The 21270-nt window shown below is 51.2% G+C and overlaps 1 protein-coding gene across 3 annotated transcripts; it reads right to left on the bottom strand.

Annotated features, from left to right (window-relative positions):
* Positions 1 to 1667: 1667 nt before the first annotated feature.
* On the bottom strand, positions 1668 to 13524 carry LOC147354872 (zinc finger protein 8-like). Of its 3 annotated transcripts, XM_086355036.1 has the most exons (5): positions 13204 to 13524; positions 7884 to 8010; positions 7496 to 7591; positions 7188 to 7256; positions 1668 to 3293 (listed from the first exon to the last, which is right to left on the bottom strand). In XM_086355036.1, exons 1-5 carry the CDS (start codon positions 13267 to 13269, stop codon positions 1939 to 1941), a joined length of 1713 nt encoding a protein of 570 aa, XP_086211162.1. In that variant the 5' UTR covers positions 13270 to 13524; the 3' UTR covers positions 1668 to 1938. The 3 variants fall into 3 exon arrangements, with proteins under 3 accessions (XP_086211162.1, XP_086211160.1, XP_086211161.1); XM_086355034.1 differs by lacking the exon at positions 7188 to 7256; XM_086355035.1 differs by lacking the exon at positions 7188 to 7256 and having other exon boundaries at positions 7884 to 8660; positions 13204 to 13370.
* Positions 13525 to 21270: the final 7746 nt, after the last annotated feature.

Raw genomic sequence — 21270 nt, 5'->3', positions numbered from 1 at the left:
GCAAGATGGTAAGCTGTGCTTGAGATGGGGCAGATAAACTTAGAGAACAAAACAGAGTCACATCATTCACAAAGGGCCCTCAGCATAGTCCAGTGGGTCTGATGGGCAGGCTTGGGATAGGGACAAAATTTAGGTTATCCTGTTGTTTCCCCCAACATATAAAAGACTAAAAAAGAAAAAGAGGGGAGACCTATAGATTAAAAGAGACCTAAGTCAAGCAAATGCACGGTGTGATTTTTCTTTAGAGCATGATTAGAACAAACCAAACAGAAAACAAAACAAAATTTATAAGGAAACCAGGAATATCCACTAGATATTTGATGACATAGTAATTAGTTATTTCTGCTTAGATGGTAATATAGTTTTACTTGAGATTTAATGAAATTAATAATTTTTCCTGCTTCATCACAGACATTCTTAAGTGAAACCATCCCCCCACCCCACTCCCTTTACTGCAGTGCCAGGGAAGGAAAAATATGAACAGCGACCTCAGGGCAACTTCCCTGATTCTCATTGAGACTCTGGCAGTGTTACCCAGTGTTGGATTTGCACTATCAGTGCAAACATCAGTGTAAACATCAACTTAGTGAAAAAGGCAAATGATAGCTCAGAATGACTATAAAAATGGTTTTTGTCATCACGTGCCAACATGATTTTATATATATACATATATAAATCCATGCTTTATAGAGATATTAAAAAAATTGATAAAATGACAAGATTTCTGGTGCTGATGTAAAAATAATCCTATGGCAACAGGGGTGCCATTTTGAAAATGTATCAGCACATGGAATGTCCAAAATAAAATGCTAAAATTACTCAGAAAAATAAGTGGATTCTCTTCCCTCACACCAACTACAAATGTTGCAAAACAGTGGAAAAGAATTACTAAAAGAAAATGTGTACATGCTCAAGATAGCATTTGTTAAAATCAAATGTACAAGGCTGTTAACACAGCCCTGATTAACCAATTTCCAGAGTCAGGAAAGCCGGCTCTTACGCTGGGCGAGGGTTCTCCACCTCACGGCCAGGTGGCTCTTTGGTGATGGGGTTTTGCAGGATGCTCAGCAGCATCCTCGACTTCTTCCAGAGGATGCCACCGCCCTCCTCCGCCAGTCATGACAACCAAAATGTGTCCAAACATCACCAAGTATCTCCTGGGGGAACAAAGCCACTCTGAGTGAGTCCCTCCATCACAGGCAACATTGCCAATCTAAGGCCATGGTTTCTAACTGGAGCTGTGACACCCCCAGGGAAAGCTGTGGAATTTCACGGGGGAATCCTTTGTCCCTTGATTTGGGCATGAGTGTGGCTGCCATGCCTGCTCTAATGACTCTAAAGTGCAGAAATGGATCCCAGCGGCCATGGATGTATGTCTGAAACTCCTTTCTATAATATATGAACTGCGACTTGGGTTGACTCCACATATAAATTAATTCCTGCATGTTTAGAATTTAAACAAAACCTTCCAGTAACGCAGCTGCATTTGTTTTGTGCAAACCTTTCCCAAGCCTTAGTCACCACTTTGGGATATCACACCCACACAGGCCTCTCGTTTCTGTGGGTAACACCACACCCCATGCACCAGATGGCAAGCCATAAGCAACGCCCCAAGTCTCCAGGCACGATGGTCGCCACCACAGGGAAAGACAGCAACTCAGCCGACGTTACCTACTGACCGTTTCTTTTGCTTTAATTATCCTTTACAAAACGGGGACATGTATGGGTTTCTCAACATTACACACGTGTGTAGGTTCCATTACCTCTGAATTCATTTGCGAGTACTGGGTTTGAGACTCAGGAGAATCAGTGATCTCAGGTGTTTGCAAGCACCACCGCCTTAGGAAATCTGAGGGCGTTTCTACCCTCAGCCCCTTCCAGAAATACACCTTGTGGACGTACCACATTTCTGTACCTGTCATCCGCCGCGTTCCTTCCCTACGTGGACTCCCTGATGTCAAACAGCACGGACGTGCTCATGGCGGGCTCTTCCACCCCAATAACGCGCACCGGGTTCTTTTCCTGCATGATCTCGTGGAGGTCAAACAGCGCCAGTGCCCTGCCGGCGGGTGGCCCCGCCTTCGTCCCGCCCCCGGGGCTCTCCTCTGGGGGTCCGAGCGGGCGCCGCCCGAGGTGCGCGCCGCGGCTGCGGACCTGCGGGCGCCGGCGGCCCCGGCCCCGGGGCTGCTCTCGGGTGTGCGTGATCTGGTGGCGGATGAGGTGCGAGCTCTGCGTGAAACCCTTGCCGCACTGGCTGCACCGGAAGGGCCTGTCGCTGCGCGGCGGGCCCTCGCCCGGGCTCAGGGGCTCGGGCCAGGAGGGCGCGGGCGCGAAGAGCAACCTCTGGCGGCAGTCGTAGGGCCCGTCGCCCGCATGCTTCCGCTGGTGCTGTGCCAGCGACGAGCTGTGCCTGAAGCCCTTGCCGCAGCGGCTGCACTCGTAGGGCCGCTCAGCCGTGTGCGTCCGCAGGTGCAAGAACAGGCAAGTGGTCCGCGAGAAGGCCTTGCCGCACACGCTGCAGGCGAACGGCTTCTCGCCGGTGTGCGTGCGCCGGTGGCGGCCCAGTGACGAGTTCTGGTTGAAGGCGCGCCCGCAGTCCTGGCAGGCGTAGGGCTTCTCGCCCGTGTGGATGCGCCGGTGCACCGTGAGGTGCGTGCTGTGGCAGAAAGACTTGCCGCATTCGGCGCATTTGTAGGGCTTGTGGCCCGTGTGGATGCGCTCGTGCTGCACCAGCGACGAGTTCTGGCTGAAGGCCTTGCCGCATTCCTTGCACGCGTAGGGCCGCTCGCCTGTATGGATGCGCCGGTGCACCGTGAGGTGCGCGTTGTGGTTGAAGGACTTCCCGCAGTCCGCGCACTTGTAGGGCTTGTCGGGCGCCTGGCCGCGCGCCAGCTCCGCCTCCGGAACGGGACGCGCCACAGTGGAAGCCTCGCCGCGGTCGTGGCGGCTGCGCGGCTGCGGTCCCGGGGAGCCCGTCTCCTCACGTGCGGCGTCAGGGCTCCGCTCCGAGCTCGGACCCCGAGATTCCGGCACACACGCACGCTCCACCCTGGAGACCTCTGGGAGCCGACCGAGGCTCTCCCCACGTCTGAGACTTCCGTCCTGAACCGGGACTTCCTTGAGTTGCCAATGACCCTGGTCCTGCTCGGGCCCCCTGACCCAGCCCGCCCGTTCCCAGTCTTCCCCCGGCGAAGTGGGACACAGCGCCTCCCCCAGGAAGCCTTCCTGCCCCTTCTCCTCCGGAAGGCCCTGCTCCCGGGCTGGTGGTTGACCCTCCAGTGCAGCTTCCTGGCCTGAAAGAAAACCAAAGAGCTGTGAGGGGCTGATGGACACACCCTAGGTCGGTGTCCAACCTCCCAGTTCTGCTCACGTTGACCGCAGTGCTCTGTCTGCAAACAAAGCTTCCCTCACTCATTCTTTCAACAAAAACTTTTTGAGCACCTGCCATGGGCCAGATACTGGCCTAGATCAGGAGCTGGCCAAAGACAACCCCCAAGCTAACCACGCTAACGGGCAGACTCTGAAGCGGTCAGGTCTCTCTTGTCAGTCACAGAGGGTCTGCTGGCAGGCGATTTTGCAGGTGACACGTAGTCCACTCATCAGCTGGCTTTAAAAACCTTAGCACTGGGAGATGATGCTGGGTTAGCTGGGCGACGAGCAATCCCCTCAAGCTTTACAAACAGGAGGAGGAGGTAGAAGGGACAGGCTGGGCAGGGGGCCTGAGCCAGGGAAGCTGAGCCAGCTGTCAGCCTGCAAGGACACGGGGACTTCTGTCCAAGGACCACGTGGAACTGGACTCTGCCAACAGCCTGCCCGCATGGAGGTACAGCCTTTCTGAGCCTCCCAGTAAGTCGGCCACCTCCACTGCCCGCCCACCGATACCTTGCCTTTGGCCTTGTGGGGGCCGCGGCAATGAACCAGTTGGGTCGGACAGAACCGAGAAATAACACGTTGCCTTAAACCTCTGTGTTTGTGGTAATCTGCCACAGTGATGATAGAAAACAAACACAGAGATTGAACACTGCCCACAAAGCCTAAGATACTGTCTGGCCTGAGGTGCTGGGGATAAAGCAGTGACTCCGAAGGACAGAAAGCCCTGCTGGGGAGGCAGACACAAAGCACAGAAGGAGCAGGCTCCGGGGCACGAGGAGCTGTTTCAAACCCAGGTGTGACAGGTCAGATCCCATGTGGAGGTGCCCTCTCACCTGTGGGACACCTTGCGAGCAGCCGCCCCTGGTCCTGGATCCTCCAGAGGCCGAACTGCCCCTCAGGCAGGCAAGGTGCTCCCTCCTCCCAGCACAGTGATGCACCACTCCACCAACTGACCACACACTCAGCCCCTGCACGTACCTATTCCTGGGAAGGCAGGGCGGCTTCCGGAGGCTGCAGGGGGGGTTTCCTGGAGGCTCCAGCCTGCAGAGGCGCCCGCGGGCCTTGGCCCTTCCCCTCACCTCCAGAGCCAGCAGCGGAGCATCGGGCAATTCCCCTCTGACATCTCCCGTCCTCATCCTGCCCCCCTCACAAGAGGGCTGCTGTGAGGTCACAGGCTGGCCCAGCAATCCAACAGCTGGGCTAGGGGATTAGGACGTGGACGTCTTCGGGGCCAGCGGGCCTGCCCACGCCCAGCTTGAACCTCCTGACCTGCTGCAATTCTGGCCATAGCACACTCTGTATTCATGCACTCAGGGCCCACCTCACCACATCAGAATGTCCACAGGCAGCTCAGAGCTGACAGGAAGCAGGCTCTCAAACCTGCCTCAGATCCGAGGCAGTGCGGGAGCACTGGCCGGGGATTGGAACTGGAGGGGCTCAGGCTGGCCAGGCAGCTGGCGCCTCTCCTCACCTCCAGACCCCAGACTGGGCTCCATGCACAGCACCCAGCAGGTCTTCTAAAACACCAGTCAGCCCTCACAAAAGCTTGTACAGGAACGTTCACAGTAGCGCTATCCAGTAGAACCAAGTAGAAACAACCCAATGTGGTCCACCAACCAAATGTGGTCCATCCACACAATGGAATGTGATTCAGTGATGGAAGGAATGAACTACGGAGACAAAGCACAGCATGACTGAACCTTGAAAGCCTGATGCTCCTTGGAAGAAGCCAGACATACACAAACTATCACGTACTAAAGTAAGTTACAAGGGCATTCTGTACGACAGAGGGTATTCACCCAATATTTTATAGCTGTGAGAGGAGCAGAGCCTTTAAAAACTGTGAATCACTACACTGTATACCTGTATTTATATAAGATGTTATACATCAACTACATTTCAAGAAAAAATAAAAGCTAGACACCAAAGGCCATGTTATAAGATTCCATTTAAATGGAATATCCAGAATATGCAAATTCCCTGATAGAAAGTGGATTAGTGACTGCCAGGGGCTGGGTGGGATGAGGTGATGAGCGACTACTGTCATTTAATGAGAAATATGTATGTGGTCTTCATCCCTGGGCCCCAGCACACAGCTCCTAAAACCCTTGCAATTTCCTTAGTGAGAGGGATTAGGACTGTCTTTTGTTAATTGTAATAAATTCCCCTCAACCATGAGTTCATGCTGAGAGGCGACTCTTGATGGGCCCTCAACAGCTTCAAGATGGGATGCTTCAGCCCCTCTCCCCTGACACTTGCCTGTTCATTTATATCCTTTACACTAGCATTTACAGAACACAATAAATGTAAGCAGTGATTTCCTGAGTTCTGTGAGCTGTTACAGCACACTACTGAACCTAAGGGGGGCGCGTGGGAAGCCCTGGTTTACAGCCAGTCAGTCCGAAGGATGGGAGGCCGACTTGTGACCCATGTCTGAAGAGGGGCCAGTCTAATAGGACTGCGTTCCTAAGCTGTGAGGTCTGCACCAACTCCAGGCAGGGCGGGTCAGAATTGGACTGAACTGTTGCGACACCCATCTAGTGCCTCAAGAGTTGGACAATCGGTGGTTGATGTGGAAAAAACCCACATATTTGGCATCAAGAGTGTTCTACGGGTAGAAACAAACCAGAGTACCTCTAGTGGATGATTTCTGGGGAGCTGCAATGTTCTGGAACTACACAGTGGTGATGGATGTACAATCCGTGAACATGCTCGAAACCAGAGAACCGTACACTTCAGATGGGTCAATTTTATGGCAAGCTTGGGACCGGGCAGCCAGAAGGGAGCTGGCCAGGTGGATGAGAGTTACCTCAGAGACTGGGGAAAGGAAGGCTACTGTCTGGGGCTGAAAATACACAGGCTCCACACCCAGAGGAGACAGCGTACTTGGCAGTCCCGTCCCAGGTGGGGGCCACACCGTGTGCGGAGGGACCACGGACTCCCTGTGGATGGTGTCAGAGGGGAGCGGACTGTGGGTCTAGCTGCTTACGTTTCCCATGGCCAGAGCCCACTTCCTTCAAAATGTAGTCAGGGTACCAACACATCGGCCCAGGGACTGACGACAATCTAACCCCACCCCAGCCTTCAAGCAGCTGGGGCGTCCCCCTCCTCAACAACATCTGGAGCTGGAGAAAGGGGACAAATATGACTGGTGCCACTCTTCCCAGCTCCCTCAGCCCTCGCACGGAGCACGGATGTGGCGTCCAAAGCTGCTGCAGCCGCACCCAGCCCGGAGAAAGGCCAGAAGAATTGGGACCACCAGCCTTGGCGGCGCGGGAATGCTGAGCCAGCACCGGCACGATCCCCCCAGCTCTGCTTCGTGAGGGGCCTGCCGCTCCCATGCTGACGGCGCTGGGCCAGCCGTCAGGTACTCATGGCTCCCACGAGAACAAAAGCGTGTACGGCACAAGTGCAGACTGTGGACGTGCAAGAATGAAATGGAGGTGAAGGGCAGGTTCACACTCAAAAATTATCCCATGGGACGGACACGCCACACGCTGCTGGGAAAAGAGGAAGTGCTGGACTCTGGCCGCTCGAGCAGAGCCAGCATCTCTGAGCTCAGAGAAAGGGGGGCATGAGTGAGGGGACCCCAGAGCACTGGGAGCACTGCAGGCAGGGGGTGAAGGACGGGGCCCAAGCCCCTGTGGAGAAAGGGCTCCAGGGCGGCCGAGGCAGCTGTCCCAGAAGGACAGCTTGAGGCCTTGAGGCCTGTCCCTTGAGCTTGTCCCTTGAGGCCAGCCTCTGGCTTGCTCGGGGAGTCGGGGAACTTGGATTTGGGGGCACTGCCCTGAACCAAACTGGGAAGAGAGACTCACTGTGGCTTAGGGCAAACACCTGCTTTCTCCTGGGAGCTTGGGTCTTGGTCTGTGCCAGGTGGAGGATGCCTGCAAGACCAGCCCCCAATCAGCCCCTGGCCCAGAGCCTACATGAGCCTGCCTAGTAGCCAACACCTCTCACGAACTGTCACAGCGCACTGCCGGGGGACTGAGGGGGTCCAGGCGGGGCTCTGGCCCCCCTGACTGGCCTCTTCCCTTTGCTGACTTTCCTCTGGGGACCCCAACACATCACCCCTTCCAAGGGGCACAGCTGCTCCTATCAGGGCTCCCACTCGGTGGGCTCTCACCTGGACGGCAGCCCTGGGGAAGTCCTCTCTCCGCCACCCACAGCTCAGCCCCTTGCTCCAGCTGGGAGATGACGTCTGGTTTGGGAAGCTCAGGCCCTGGAAACAGAGAAAGACAAAGGTGGTGTGGGTCTGCTCTGGAGAAGATGAGAACCAGTCCAGGCTCCAGACTGAGACTCCTGACCCTCAGGGGCCGGGGTGCCTCATAAGGTTCTGCATCCGGACACACAAGGGCAGAGTCTATAACCCACGTGTCCCACAGGAGTGCAAAATCAAGCTCCGTGATCTCCAGCCCGAGGTCAAGTCATCACACGAGAAGCCCGGCAACCCATAACCCATGAAGAGTAAGTCAGCGCAGGAATCTGGTCAGCAGCAGGGGAAGCGGCCTCACCCACAGAGAGCAGGTGCCCAAAGGTCTCCAGCATCACGTCTCGGTACAGGGTCCTCTGGGCCGGGCCCAGCTGCCCCCACTCCTCCTGGGTGAAGTCCACAGCCACGTCCCGGAAAGTCACCGGTTCCTGAAACATCACACATGCTGCATCACCCGGACTGTCCCCATCGGTGTCTTCAGGATTAGGAGGAGGGGTGGGAAAGGTGAAGACAAGCAGGCCAGTGGCCAGGGAGTGCGTCCCGAGCAACGCGAGTCAGGTTTCCTGGGCCCTGCTGGGCTCCCGCCTGGGGTGGGCTGTCGGCCAGGATGCAAGAAGGCATCCGGGCAAGAGCAAAGCCAACCAACCCAGAACCAACCTTGGACAGGCGCAGGTGCTGACAGAGACCAGTCTAAACTGCTGACTTGCAGATTTGTGGGCTAAAGAAACAGTGACTGTTGTGTCTAAGCCCCCAAATTTTGGGATAGTCTGTTATGCAACAACGGCTAACTGACACACTAAAAAATCCTCAGAGTCAAAGCAAGGCTTATCCTCCTCCCCGAAAAGAGGGGTGTGCAGTTGGAGTTAGAAATTCACTGGCCTTCAGAGACTGGGCAGGCTCACAAGTGACTGAAGTGGGTTCATGTAAGGGCCTGTAAGGGTACTTAACTTATGAGAGGAGGCACAGGAAGTGATGGTAACATGTGCCCTGTCTGAAGCGGCAGCTCGGACTCAGAACCAATTGACTGTGGCAAAATACAGGCCTCACGTGGTCAGAATGCCCAGTCTCTGGTGAGAAACTGAAAATTAGGCCACATTTTATGAGGGAAAAACTTGTAGTTCCATGTAAAAGAATAAAGTTAAGTCTCCTATCTCACGCCATATATAAAATTTAACTCAAATGGATCAAAGGCATAAATATAAGAGTTAAAACTATTAACCTCTTAGAAGAAAACATATGGCTAAATTTTTATAACTGTATCTGACAAAGGATTCTTAGCTATAACAGCAAAAGAACAAGCAATAAAGTAAAAAAAATAAGTAAACTGGACTTCATAAAAATTAAAACCTTTTTTGTTTCTAAGGGACATTAACAGGAAAGTGAAAAGATACTCGTATGATGGGATGTGATGACTGCAGATCATCTCTCTCATAAGTGACTTGTATTCTGAAGATATAGAGAACTCTTAAGACTCAATAATGAAAAAAAAAAAAAAGACTCAATAATGAAGACAATCCAAATAAATAAGCAAAGACTCTAAATAGGTATTTCTTCAAGAAGATATAAAAGAAAATAAACAATCAGCTAATAAGCACCTGAAAAGATGCTCAAGGTCATTCGCCACCAGGGAAATGCAAGTCAAAATCACATACAAAAGACTTCAATTTTCAAGTGGTATTTCCTTTAAGAAAAACACAATTACATTTTTAAATATTTAAGAAATTACAGTACAGGTGGCATGTGGTTCGACCAAAAATTATGCAGCAAATTTACAGAACCCTTTGGTTGGGACCAAGGTCTCTGCTCCTGTCCCCGCACCCTCACCTCTCACTCTGACGGTCCTCCAGCCCTGAAAACACGGTCGCTGTGCCTCCGGCCGCCATTACCTGCTCTGCACGCGGCGCCAGTGACAGTGCTGGGCCCGCTGCGGGCTGTCTAGGCCACAGACCTCTCAGCGGCATCACAGGAGTCCCGCATGTCTCCTCCTGGCATCCCAGCAGAAGCCCGCTCCTCGCTGTCTTTGAGCCTCCCCGCTGCTTCACCGCAGACCCCTGCAGCCCTCCTCCTGGTCTCCTGCTCTGCACTGTGGGCCCAGCGGGATGGGTTTTGTCAGACCTGCTCCCTCCATACATCCTCCCCGAGCTGAGCAGGCCAGCACCCAGTCACTGGACTCCACCCTGGGCGTTAGCTAGCTCTCAGTGTCTCTTACTCCCACGCGGCAATGCCTGAATGTATTTTTCAAACCCATGCCACTCCTGCTTAAAGCATTCAAATAGCTCCTTCCTTTGGATAAAGGATGACCCCCTTTAGCCTGGCTATGGGTAGCTGAAAAATGGCCCCTAAAGATATTCAGGTCCTAGTTCTTGGAACCTGTGAATATTATCATAAATGGCAAAAGGGACTCTGTGGATGTGTTAATCGCGTCCCTTAATGGGTTTTAAACCCATTTTAAACCTTTAATGGGTTTTAAAAATAGGGAGATTATCCTGGAATATCCAGGTGGTCCTTAAATTCAATCACAAATGTCCTTCTGAAGGGAAGGTATTGGGAGACTGAACTACAGGAGGCAGAAGATAATGTGACCACTAAAGCAAAATGAAAGTGGACAAAGGCCCATGAGCCAAAAAATGCAAGGTCTATGGCTCTAATAGCTGAAAAAGGCAACGCGAGACCAGCGGAGAGCCTTGACAGGAAAGGTGCAGCTGCCCACGCCTGATCTCAGTTCAGGGAAAGTGATTTCAGACTCCTGACCTCTGGAACCCTAAGAATCAACATATTAATATATATTTCAAACCATCACGTTTGTAATAATCTGTCATGGCAGCCAAAGGATGCTAACACACTGGACCTCAAAGCCCCCTGCTTCCGACCCTCGCCTCCTGTGGTGGCAGGCCTCCAAGATGGACCCCAGTGATCCCCAGCCCCTGTGTAGCCTCCTCCTATACTGAGCAGATCTGACTTATGTAAATGATACGATAATTCAGAGAGTGAATTCTGAGCCCAGGTCACAAGACACTGTGGCTTCCACCGAGCCCTCTCTTGGATCATTCCCTTTGGGGAAGCTGGGCGCCATGTAAGAACGCCCAGATGGCTCCAGAGAGAGTCCCACATCAGAAGGAACAGAGGCCTCCTAACAACTCTCATGAATGAGCCATCCGGAAGGGGGATCCTCCAGCCCCAGTCAAGTCTCAGGTGACAGCAGTCCAGGCTGACATCTTGACTGTCATGAACCCAGGCCAGAACCACCAGCAGTTATTACAGGACTCCTGTCATCAGCAACTGAGGTAATACTGATTGTTGTTTTAGGCCACTATGTTTTCATCATTTGTTGCACAGCAACAGATAACAAACACACTCTCAAGCCTCTCACTGCTGACAGATTCTCTCCTTGACCGAACTTTAGTCTGGCTCGCAACCTCTTCCCAAATAAGCTTTGACCTTTGGGCTTCTGCATCCATTTCTGCATCATTCAGTTTTACCGAAATTCTGGTCCCATTGGTTTCTTGGGTCCCATTGGTCCCAAGAATCCTACCCTCCATATCTGATCACTCTTGATATCTTTTCAAAGTCCTCATCCCCCACAGCCCTCCAAGTAACATCCCATCATTTGGCCTGATTCAGCAAGAACCCTGTTTTAGGTCAGTTTAGCAAGATATGCAGATGATACCACTCTAATGGCAGAAAGTAAAGGGGAACTAAGGAGTCTCTTGATGAGGGTGAAAGAGGAGAGTGAAAAAGCTGACTTAAAACTCAACATTCGGAAAACTAAGATCATGGCATCTGGTCCCACCGCTTCATGGCAAACAGATGGGGAAACAATGGAAATGGTGACAGACTTCATTTTCTTGGGCTCCAAAATCACTGCAGAGGGTAACTGCAACCATGAAATTTTTTAAAGATGCTTGCTCCCTCAAAGGAAAGCTATGACAAACCTAGACAGCATATTAAAAAGCAGAGACATCACTTTGTCCATATAGTTAAGTGAAAGTATTAGTCACTCAGCCATGTCCAATTCTTTGTGACCCCATGGACTGTAGCCCACCAGGCTCCTCTGTCTGGAATTTTCTTGAATTCTCTTGAGAATTCCTCTTGCCTGGATCAGGCAAGAATACTGGAGCGGGTTGCCATTTCCTTCTCCAGGGGATCTTCCCCACTCAGAGATGGAACCTGGATCTCCTGCATTGCGAACAGACATGCAGTCGTGTATGTCATGTATGGATGTACAGCTGGACCATAAAGAAGGCTGAGCGCCAAAGAACTGATGCTTTCGAATTGCGGTGCTGGATAAGACTCTTGAGAGTCCCGTGGACTGCAAGGAGACCTAACCAGTCATCCTAAAGGAAACCAACCCTGAATATTCATTGGAAGAACTGATACTGAAGCTCCCAATACTTTGGCCACCTGATGCGAAGAGCCAACTCATTGGAAAAGACCCTGATGCTGTGAAAGATTGAACGCAGGAGCAGAAGGGGATGACAGAGGATGAGACAGTTGGATGGCATCGCCAACTCAATGGACATGAGTTTGAGCAAACTCTGGGAGATAGTGAAGGACAGGGAAGTCTGGCATGCTGCAGTCCATGAGGTCACACAGTCAGACAACAACCAAAAATTACCTCTACCCCCACTATAAAAAATACCCACATTTGCTTGTTGTATTCACAGTTGAGCCCAGTTCTATACTGAAGTCTCTTCCCCCCTACTGCAACTGTCCCCAAAGAAAACCTGTTTTTACTGCTTTAACTATGGCCCAGCTCTGATACTCTTTGACACTGCTCACTCCCTGCCCCTTCTCCGGGATCCACAGCAAAAGCAAACAAAAACGTGGTTGCATCTCCTACACATTTGCAACAGTCTCCGAACACTGTGCACGCCTAGGATTATCAACAGTCTCACTTTGCATACCAAATCTGAAATAAATGCAAAAGCCGGTAGGCAAGGACAGAAGGACAGAAAGTCTGGAACTTAAGGAATTATATACATTTCTTTTGGTTCCTGCCACGTGGAGTCAGCACGGTATGGAGAACACGGGCAGCAGCCACTTTGTCTAGAAGGGCCGGAGCTTTCAAACAGGCGCCTTCCCAGATGCCCTTGGAGACTGCTCTGAACTGAGTCCCCGACAGCCCGGCAGGGGTCAGACCCTAATAGTCGCTCCCGCCCCAATAACGCGGTGTGTCCTTACCCAGGAGGCGGTGCCCGGGGTTTCGGGGAGCTGGACTCTGGGTGGGTGTCGGTTGACTCCGCACGTTGAAGCATCTCTACTACAGTTTCTAAGACCCATCCTCACGGTGGTCGGCCTTCGGGGCGGGGGAGGGGGGCAGGATATCGGCGGGGGGCCAGCCTGATGCTCGGGAACGAACCCAAGTCCTTTCCCTGAACGGAAAGGCCGGAGGACTCGCGGAGCACGCGCACTCGGGGACGGGAAAGCCCGGGTTCGAACCAGACGCCACCCCTCACCAGCTGGGCATGTCAGCGTACCCCAACCTGGGCTTCAGTCTCCCCGTCTGTCCAGGGGATAAGGCCCGACCCTGCCCACCGTGCGCTGTGAGGGCTAAAGGGGTAATACCCGGCCCGAAGCCCGCTGCCATGGTTGTTATTGTTGCTATTATTGTTCTGCCGTACCTGGAGCCGTTCTACCGGCGGCCCCATAGCCATCGCCAGTGCCGCCGCTTCCTCCTCGGGGTCCATCCTAGGCTGACAGGTAGAGGACTGGTGCCCGAGGCGACCCTGAACACGAGAGCCGTCCCCGACACTAGAACCTCAAGACTCACGGCCCGCTGGACAATGGCGGCCGCGCTGGGGACGCCGCAACTACAGATCCCAGAAGGCCGTGCGGCACGCCGCAGCCCCGGCCAATGAAAGCTTTCGTTCGTCGAGCCTTCAACCAATGGGAGCCCGTTGGCTTCGGGCCAATGGGAGCTTCCTCCCTGTTGCCCTGAGGCCAATGGGAGCCTCCATCCTCCGGCCTCCAGACACCGCAGGCGCTCACCGCAGAGAGCCGCGGGCCTGAGTGGGCGGGGTTCCTCTGCCCATTGCTGTAGTGCTGCGGGTCGTCGTCGTGGGGGAAGTCCTTCTCCCAGTCCAGCCGTTCCGCAGCCTTCGCCTTCGCAGCCCTGCCTCCAAATGCCAGTCTGCGCCCCGGGTCCCCTCCTCCAAATACAGTCTGCGCCGCGTGGCCCCTCTTTCAAATGCCAATCTGCGCCCCGCGGCCCCCATTCCGAATGCCAATCTGCGCCCCGCGGCCCTTCTTTCAAATGCCAATCTGCGCCCTGCGGCCCCTCTTTCAAGTGCAGTTTGTGCCCCGCTGCCCCCCTTCCAAATGCCAGTCGGCAACCTGGATTGCCACAGCCCTTGAAATCCGGGGTCTGCTCTTCCTAGCCGGAAACACAGAGGAGGAGGCCTGGGGCTTTCCTAGTTTCTTTCTGGATTGTATACTGTCGTTGTGCTCAAAATATTTCTATGCTTCAGAATAACACGAACGTTTAAACGTTTGTCACTGGAACCATTTTGAGGAGCCGTTGCCCAGAGCGGGCACCGCTCGAGATCTGAAAGCTGATCTTGTTCTGTTTCTCGATTGGGGGTGTTTCCCTTGCCATGGGTCATGTCTGTGAGTTTGTTAGAGTCTGTTAAAAAATTACTAGAAAAGAAGGAAAAAGCAGATGTTCACCGGGATGCAATCAAATAAGAATATTTACTTGACCATTTACTGTATGCTAGGAACCAGGCATAGCAAGCAGAGAACAGAGGTACTTGCCTGCCCTCACAGTGGTGCTGGTGTAGTGGGGAGAGACAGACAATAAAGCACAAACATGGCAAAGGGGTGAACAGTCACGGTCACTGCGGGGATGGGGCAGCCGGCCTCCAAGGGGCCTGAAGTTTCCACACTCTCTCCTGCTCCTCTCTTTTCTGCCCTTGAATCTCCGCTCCTCCAGTGACCCCTCTGCTCTTTACTGGGCATCCCCCCTGCAACCCTATCTGGGGCCCAACCCCACAAGGTCTGCAGTACCAGGAGGAGCATGTGGTCAAGCATCTTCCTTCACCACAGCAGGTGCCTGTGGAAACCACAAATCAGGCAGCCTCCAAAGAGACCAAATCTGGCCTCTGTCAGGAACCCAGCAAAATTTCCTGGCAGTATCCCTTTCTCTACAGTCACGGACTGATGAAAGGTTAGATAGCATCATCGACTCAATGGACATGAATTTGAGCAAACGCTGGGAGATAGTGGAGGATGGAGGAGACTGCCGGGCTTCGATCCATGGGGTTGCAGAGTCGGACATGACTGGGTGACTGAATAGTCACTGACTTTTCTCTTGGTGCTGCTGAATCTTGGATGCATGATGTTTTCCTATTACTTTGACTGTTTCTTTTCTATTACTTGTAGTTTTGTTTTCTTCTTGATTATAAGTGTTAATTTCTCAATGGTGTCCAACTCTTTGCCCCCTAGGGATGGTAGCCTGCCAGGTTCCTCTGTCAATGGAATTCTCCAGATGAGGATACTAGAGTGAGTAACCATTCATTTCCAGGGGATCTTCCTGACCCAAGGATCAATCCCAGGCCTCTTGCATTACAGGCAGATTCTTTACCATCTGAGCCACTAGAGAAGCCCTGATTTTAATATAGGGTTTTGTCTATTGAAGTAGTTCTCAAAGTGTGGACTAGGGACAACCTGGGAGATTCCTGAGATCCTTTCTATGAGTCAGTGAGTTCCAAGCTAAGTTCATAATAATACTTCCCCCCCATTCCCATTTCTCACAAATGTATGGTAGAGGTTTTTTTTTAAGCTTCTGAATGAACAATATTGGGACAGACTGAAGGTGTCAGACAAAGCTGGATACTGGTTAACTTGGTGAAAACAGACTTTATTTAGTAACTGCTGACAGAAGAGGCAATAACTGAGCTCCATTTGAATGTGTACAGAGGTGATTGGGCTTTCTTTAAAAAAATAATTTTGTTTATGGCTGTGCTGAGTCTTCCTTGCTGTGAGGTCTTTTCTCTAGTTGCGGTGGGCAGGGGCTGCTCTTTGTTGGGTGAGCAAGGTCCTCATTGCCGTAGCTTCTCTTCTTCCAGAGCACAGGCTACAGGCGTGAGGGCTTCAGGAGTTTTGGCCTCTGGGCTCTAGACCGCAGGTTCAGTAGTTGTGATGGGGGCTTAGTTACCCCACAGCATAGAGGATCTTCCTGGGCCAGGGACTGAACACGTGTTTCCTTCTTTGGCAGGCAGACTCTTTACCACTGAGCTACCAGTGAAGCCGAGACTGGGCAGTTGAAAGGGAGAATGAGGGAATCAGAAGGGGGAGTGTAGGGGCTCACATGAAAAATTATAAAGGGTTGTTCAGTGTAAATGTGATTAGGTCAGCTGCATCAGATGCTGGGCATTCTTGAAGTTAGGATTCTGTCCTCCTGGAGACTGGAGAGAGAGGCCCCGTCCTTCCTGGTGGTTGCATTTCTAAGGAGTGGCCTTCAGGTCCTTGAGAAAGACACTTCAGAGTTAAAGGAGATACAAATGCATTTCAAAGGGGCAGAGAAAGGTTCAAAACTGCAAGCCCTTTTTTGTCAGTGCTCTAAGGTGACTCAATGGTAAAGAATCTGCCTGCCAGCGCAGGAGACACGAGTTTGACCCTTGGGTGAGGAAGATGCCCTGGAGTAGGAAATGGCAAACCACTCCAGTATTCTTGCCTGGGAAATCCCATGGACAGAGGAGACTGATGGGCTTCAGTCCATAGGGTCGCAGAGTCGGATATGACTGAGCATACAAGCATGCTAAGAAAGGGAAGTCAGGAGACTATTCTCAGGTGATGGCTGGAAAAAAACTGTAAATTCTCCTAGCAGAATTTCTCAAGAAATAATAACGAGAGGTTGGGATCTTCCTAGCAATATAACGTTATGCCGCTAGAAGTCATGGTAGACTTTGGTTGTCTCTTAATACAAGCATTTGGACTGAGTTCTCTCTCCCCACACCCCTCGGCACTGGGAGGCTTGTGGGATTTTTAGTTCCCCGTTAGGGATCAAACCCGGGCCCTTGGCAGGGAGAGCATGGAATCCTACCACTGGACTGCCAGGGAATTTCCTGGACTGAGTTCTTTTTTTTTTTTTGATTGGACTGAGTTCTTACTTGCTGAGAGTTCTGCAATTCTCAAAGGCATAAATCATTATGGAAATCCAGTTGCCTTCAGTCAGGCCAAACATTAAAGAGATTTGCAAAAATAAAAAGCAGTTTCCTACCTTGCTAGCTGGGTGACCTTAAGCAGGTTTTTGGACCTCTCTGAGCCTCAGATACCTCAATTGTAATGTTAGCTACCTCAAAGGATTGTGATGAGGGTTAAATAAATTAATGATACATACAAAGTACTTAACATTAGCCTAGCACAAAGTCAGTGCTTGATATATAATACTTGCTCCTGGCACAGAGCAGTTGACATGTAGTACTGCTATGGGGTGTATGTGTGTGATACATGAGGTGTGGTGGTGACTGGGATCCCCCACGCTGCCAGGTAAAGGCTCCTGCTGAGAGGTGGCCAGATGGAGAATCCTCCAGTGTGGATGGATGAAGAGGCCATTTTCCAGAGGGGATGGCTGGATGGGGGCCTCAGTGTGCAATGAGCACAAGGTGGTCCCTCCTCACTAACTCTGAGCCCAGCATTATGAGGAGGGTTTCCACATGTGCAGGAGACACAGAAGCCACCATTGAGTTATCTACATCTCCCCCACCTCCAGCTAGAGGGCTTTTTCCACATGTCCTATGTCTGAGAACAGAATAGGGCATGGCTCGGTGTTATGAGAGAAGCTTCATTTCTCCTCCAGAGATGAAGGGGAAATATCACGATGCGGCGGCACCCAAGAGTTCTGCTGATAAACTCAACCTGGACATCATTCAGAATGCTTAGTGTTAACACACATATTTGCATTTTATATTCAGGGTGTCTATAGGAGGAAAAACCACTGCTAAGCCTGGAGCAGCGCAAATGAGATTTACATCTACGTGATGGAGTCACTGCTGAGGAATGTCGGCCGGGGTCCGATCTGTTCCTGGAAACCAATCTCAAGCGGGAATTGTATGAACCACATGCTACATCCACCTGTGTAGACAGTTCCATTCAGCTCAGTCACTCAGTCGTGTCCGACTCTTTGCGACCCCATGGACTGCAGCACGCCAGGCCTCCCTGTCCATCACCAACTCCCAGAGTTTACTCAAACTCATGTCCATTGAGTCGGTGATGCCATCCAACCATCTCATCCTGTTGCCCCTTCTCCTCCTGCCTTCAATCTTTCCCTGCATCAGGGTCTTTTCAAATGAGTCAGTTCTTCACATCAGGTGGCCAAACTATTGGAGTTTCAGCTTCAATATCAATCTTTCCAATGAATATTCAGGACTGATCTCCTTTAGGATGGACTGGTTGGATCTCCTTGCAGTCCAAGGGACTCTCAAGAGTCTTCTCCAACACCACAGTTCAAAAGCATCAATTCCTTGGTGCTCAGCTTTCTGTGATTTTAAAGCCCCCAAAAATAGTTTCCCCATCTATTTTCCATGAAGTGATGAGACCAGATGCCATGATCTTAGTTTTTTAATGTTGAGTTTTAAGCCAGGTTTTTCACTGTCTTCTTTCACTTTCATCAAGAGGCTCTTTAGTTCTTCACTTTCTGCCATAAGGGTGGTGTCATCTGCATATCTGAGGTTGTTGATATTTCTCCTGGCAACCTTGATTCCAGTTTGTGCTTCCTCCAGTCCAGCGTTTCTCATGATGTACTCTGCATATAAGTGAAATAAGCAGGGTGACAATATACAGCCTTGATGTATTCCTTTTCCTATTTGGAACCAGTCTGTTGTTCCATACCCAATTCTAACTGTTGCTTCCTGACCTGCATGCAGATTTCTCAAGAGGCAGATCAGGTGGTCTGGTATTCCCATCTCTTTCAGAATTTTCCACAGTTTGTGGTGATCCACACAGTCAAAGGCTTTGGCATAGTCAATAAAGCAGAAATAGATGTTTTTCTGGAACTCTCTTGCTTTTTCAATGATCCATCGGATGTTGGCAATTTATCTCTGGTTCCTCTGCCTTTTCTAAAACAAGCTTCAGAGCTGCAGTTTATTTGTGGTTGCACTGGGTCATCAATGCTGTTTGCGAGTTTTTCTCTAGTTGAGGCAAGTGGGGCATACTCTCTAGTTGTGGTCCAGGGGTTCTCACTGCGGTAGTTTCTCCTGTTGAGGAGCATGGCTCTAGGGTGCATGGGCTTAGCTACCCTGCAGCATGTGGGATATTCCTGGGTCAGGGATGGAACGCGTGTCTCCTGCATTGCAAGGTGGATTCTTAACTGGTCCACCAGGGAAGCCCCCAGAACTGCAGTTTAAACAGTTTAGTGGAACAGATACTATAAATACTGCTAGCTGTATTCATGTTTAAAGAGACAGAACAGCTTGAGAAAAATGGATTGACACAGCAGGCCTGAGGCTGCAAGTTTTAGGAGATCCTGTGTGCAAGCCTGAGCTTCCCAGGTGGTGCCAGTGATAAAGAACCCACCCTCCAACGCAGGAGATGTAAGAGATGTGGGTTCAATCCCTGGGTTGGGAAGATCCCTTGGAGGAGGGCACGGCAACCCACTCCAGTGTTCTTGCCTAGAGAATCCTGTGGACAGAGAAGCCTGGTGGGCTTCAGTCCGTGGGTTCTCAGAGTCAGACATGGTTGAGAGACTCAGCACACATGCAGCACATGTGCCAGCCTGATCTCTAGCTGGCATCTGGGAACTTGGCCTTTAGTGTTGTCTGTACTGTGCCTAGGAGAAGGCAATGGCACCCCACTCCAGTACTCTTGCCTGGAAAATCCCATGGATGGAGGAGCCTGGTAGGCTGCAGTCCATGGGGTCGCTAGGAGTCGGACACGACTGAGTGACTTCACTTTGACTTTTCACTTTCATGCATTGGAGAAGGAAATGACAACCCACTCCAGTGTTCTTGCTTGGAGAATCCCATGGACAGAGGAGCCTGGTGGGCTGCCGTCTATGGCGTCGCATAGAGTTGGACACGACTGAAGCGACTTAGCAGCAGCAGCAGCAGCAGTACTGTGCCTAGACTGCGGAAACAATTTCATTCACACTGAGCATCTGCTGGCCTCCTGGGGGTCTGGATTGTGGTACTTGCTGGGCAGGTGTCTGCTTACCTGGTGCCTGCTGTGCTTTGTATGACCCTTCATGGGAAGCACAATGTTGAGAGCTGCACACGGATTCACCCAGACTTCGCCTGCCTTTTCCCTTATGATCCAACTGCCTGCATCCCTGTAACACCACTGCCGTAAATCTCAGCCATGAGTGCAACGATATGCTGAGCCTCATGAGTTCCTCTAGAAAGCTTCCTCATGAGTGCAACTATATGCTGAGCCTCATGAGTTCCTCTAGAAAGCTTCCTCATGAGTGCAACTATATGCTGAGCCTCATGAGTTCCTCTAGAAAGCTTCCTCATGTGGGAATGGCCTTGTGGACCCGCAACAGTTCCACTGCTGGTTGTATCAAAAACATATTCAGCAATATTTTGATATCTCTCTGTTTAAAAGCAGGAAGAATGGACTTCTGTTAGAAGGAGCCCCTGGGTCATATGTAACACAGGTGTGGCGTTTTGGTTTGTGTTAGTTTCTCAGTCGTGTCTGACTCTTTGCTGCCCCATGGACTGTGGTCTGCCAGGCTCCTCTGTCCATGGAACTCTCCAGGCAAGAATACTGAAGTAGGTTGCCGTTTCCTTCTTGAGGGGATCTTCCAAACGAGGGATGGAACCTGGGTCTACTGTGTTTGTGTGCTCAGTCGCGTCTGACTCTTTGCAATCCCACAGACTGTAGCCCACCAGGCTCAGACTATGTCCATGGGATTTCCTAGGCAAGAATACTGGAGTGGGTTGCCATTCCCTCTTATATTTAGGGGATTTAAAAAAAGAAGCCACAAACATAAGTGAAACCAACAAAAATGAAATAGATACATGGATATACAATTGTGAGATTACTCTTTACAATGTTAAAATGGGTCCAGGGACCTCTCTGATGGCCCAGTGCCTAAGACTCTCAATGTAGAAGGCCTGGGTTCGATCCCTGGTTGGGGAACTAGATCCCATATGCCACAATTAAAATTTTGCATGCCACAACTTAGAAAAAATAAAGACCCCAAATGAATATCAAAGATCTCACCTGATAAAACTAAAATCTGGTGCAGTCAAGTAATTAACTAATTAAAAAGACTGGCCCAGCAAGCTGTAATTCTAGCACTTCCTTTCATGTGTGTCTTATGCATGTTCCAATTTGGAACCACTGGTCTCTGGGTATGAGAACCATCTGGGAAGAAAGGTCTCAGGTTCCTATTTCAAGTGAGCCCGCTTCCTGGCCCCTGAAGTGTCTGCTTTGATTTATGAAAGGGTGAAACACTTCCCACAACAGGACCTGAAGCACTCATGTGTACACAGCAGCTGCTGTCCTTCCATTCGTTCCCGCCCCCCACAGGCATCCTTGTGTGATTCCCAGAGGGTGAGACAGAGGAGCTTGGTGTGCTAAAGACCATGGGGTGGCAAAGAGTCCGACAAGACTTAGCAACTAAATAACAACGTGAGAAGGCAAAGATGAAAGCATCCCCAGATGGGTGGGGCTGGTTAATGGCACACTTTGCTTTGGGATGAAAAGGGAAGAACTAACAATGATGACGAAGGTCCTTGGAGTGGCAA

Source organism: Bos grunniens, chromosome 18, assembly GCF_055505025.1.
Source record: "Bos grunniens cultivar Pamir isolate PY7600 chromosome 18, Bosgru_T2T1.0, whole genome shotgun sequence".
NCBI lineage: Eukaryota > Metazoa > Chordata > Mammalia > Artiodactyla > Bovidae > Bos > Bos grunniens.
This window is presented reverse-complemented; position numbering and strand designations above follow the sequence as displayed.

Excerpts from the sequence above, each read along its gene's own strand:
- LOC147354872 (XM_086355036.1), bottom strand. The coding sequence starts at position 13,269 with ATGGACCCCGAGGAGGAAGCGGCGGCACTGGCGATGGCTATGGGGCCG. Across the intron at positions 7,592-7,883 it reads TGGGCACCTGCTCTCTGTGG|GGCCTGAGCTTCCCAAACCA; the intron begins GTGAGGCCGCTT and ends CTCTGTTTCCAG. Across the intron at positions 7,257-7,495 it reads TCCCCAGGGCTGCCGTCCAG|GCATCCTCCACCTGGCACAG; the intron begins GTGAGAGCCCAC and ends CTGGTCTTGCAG.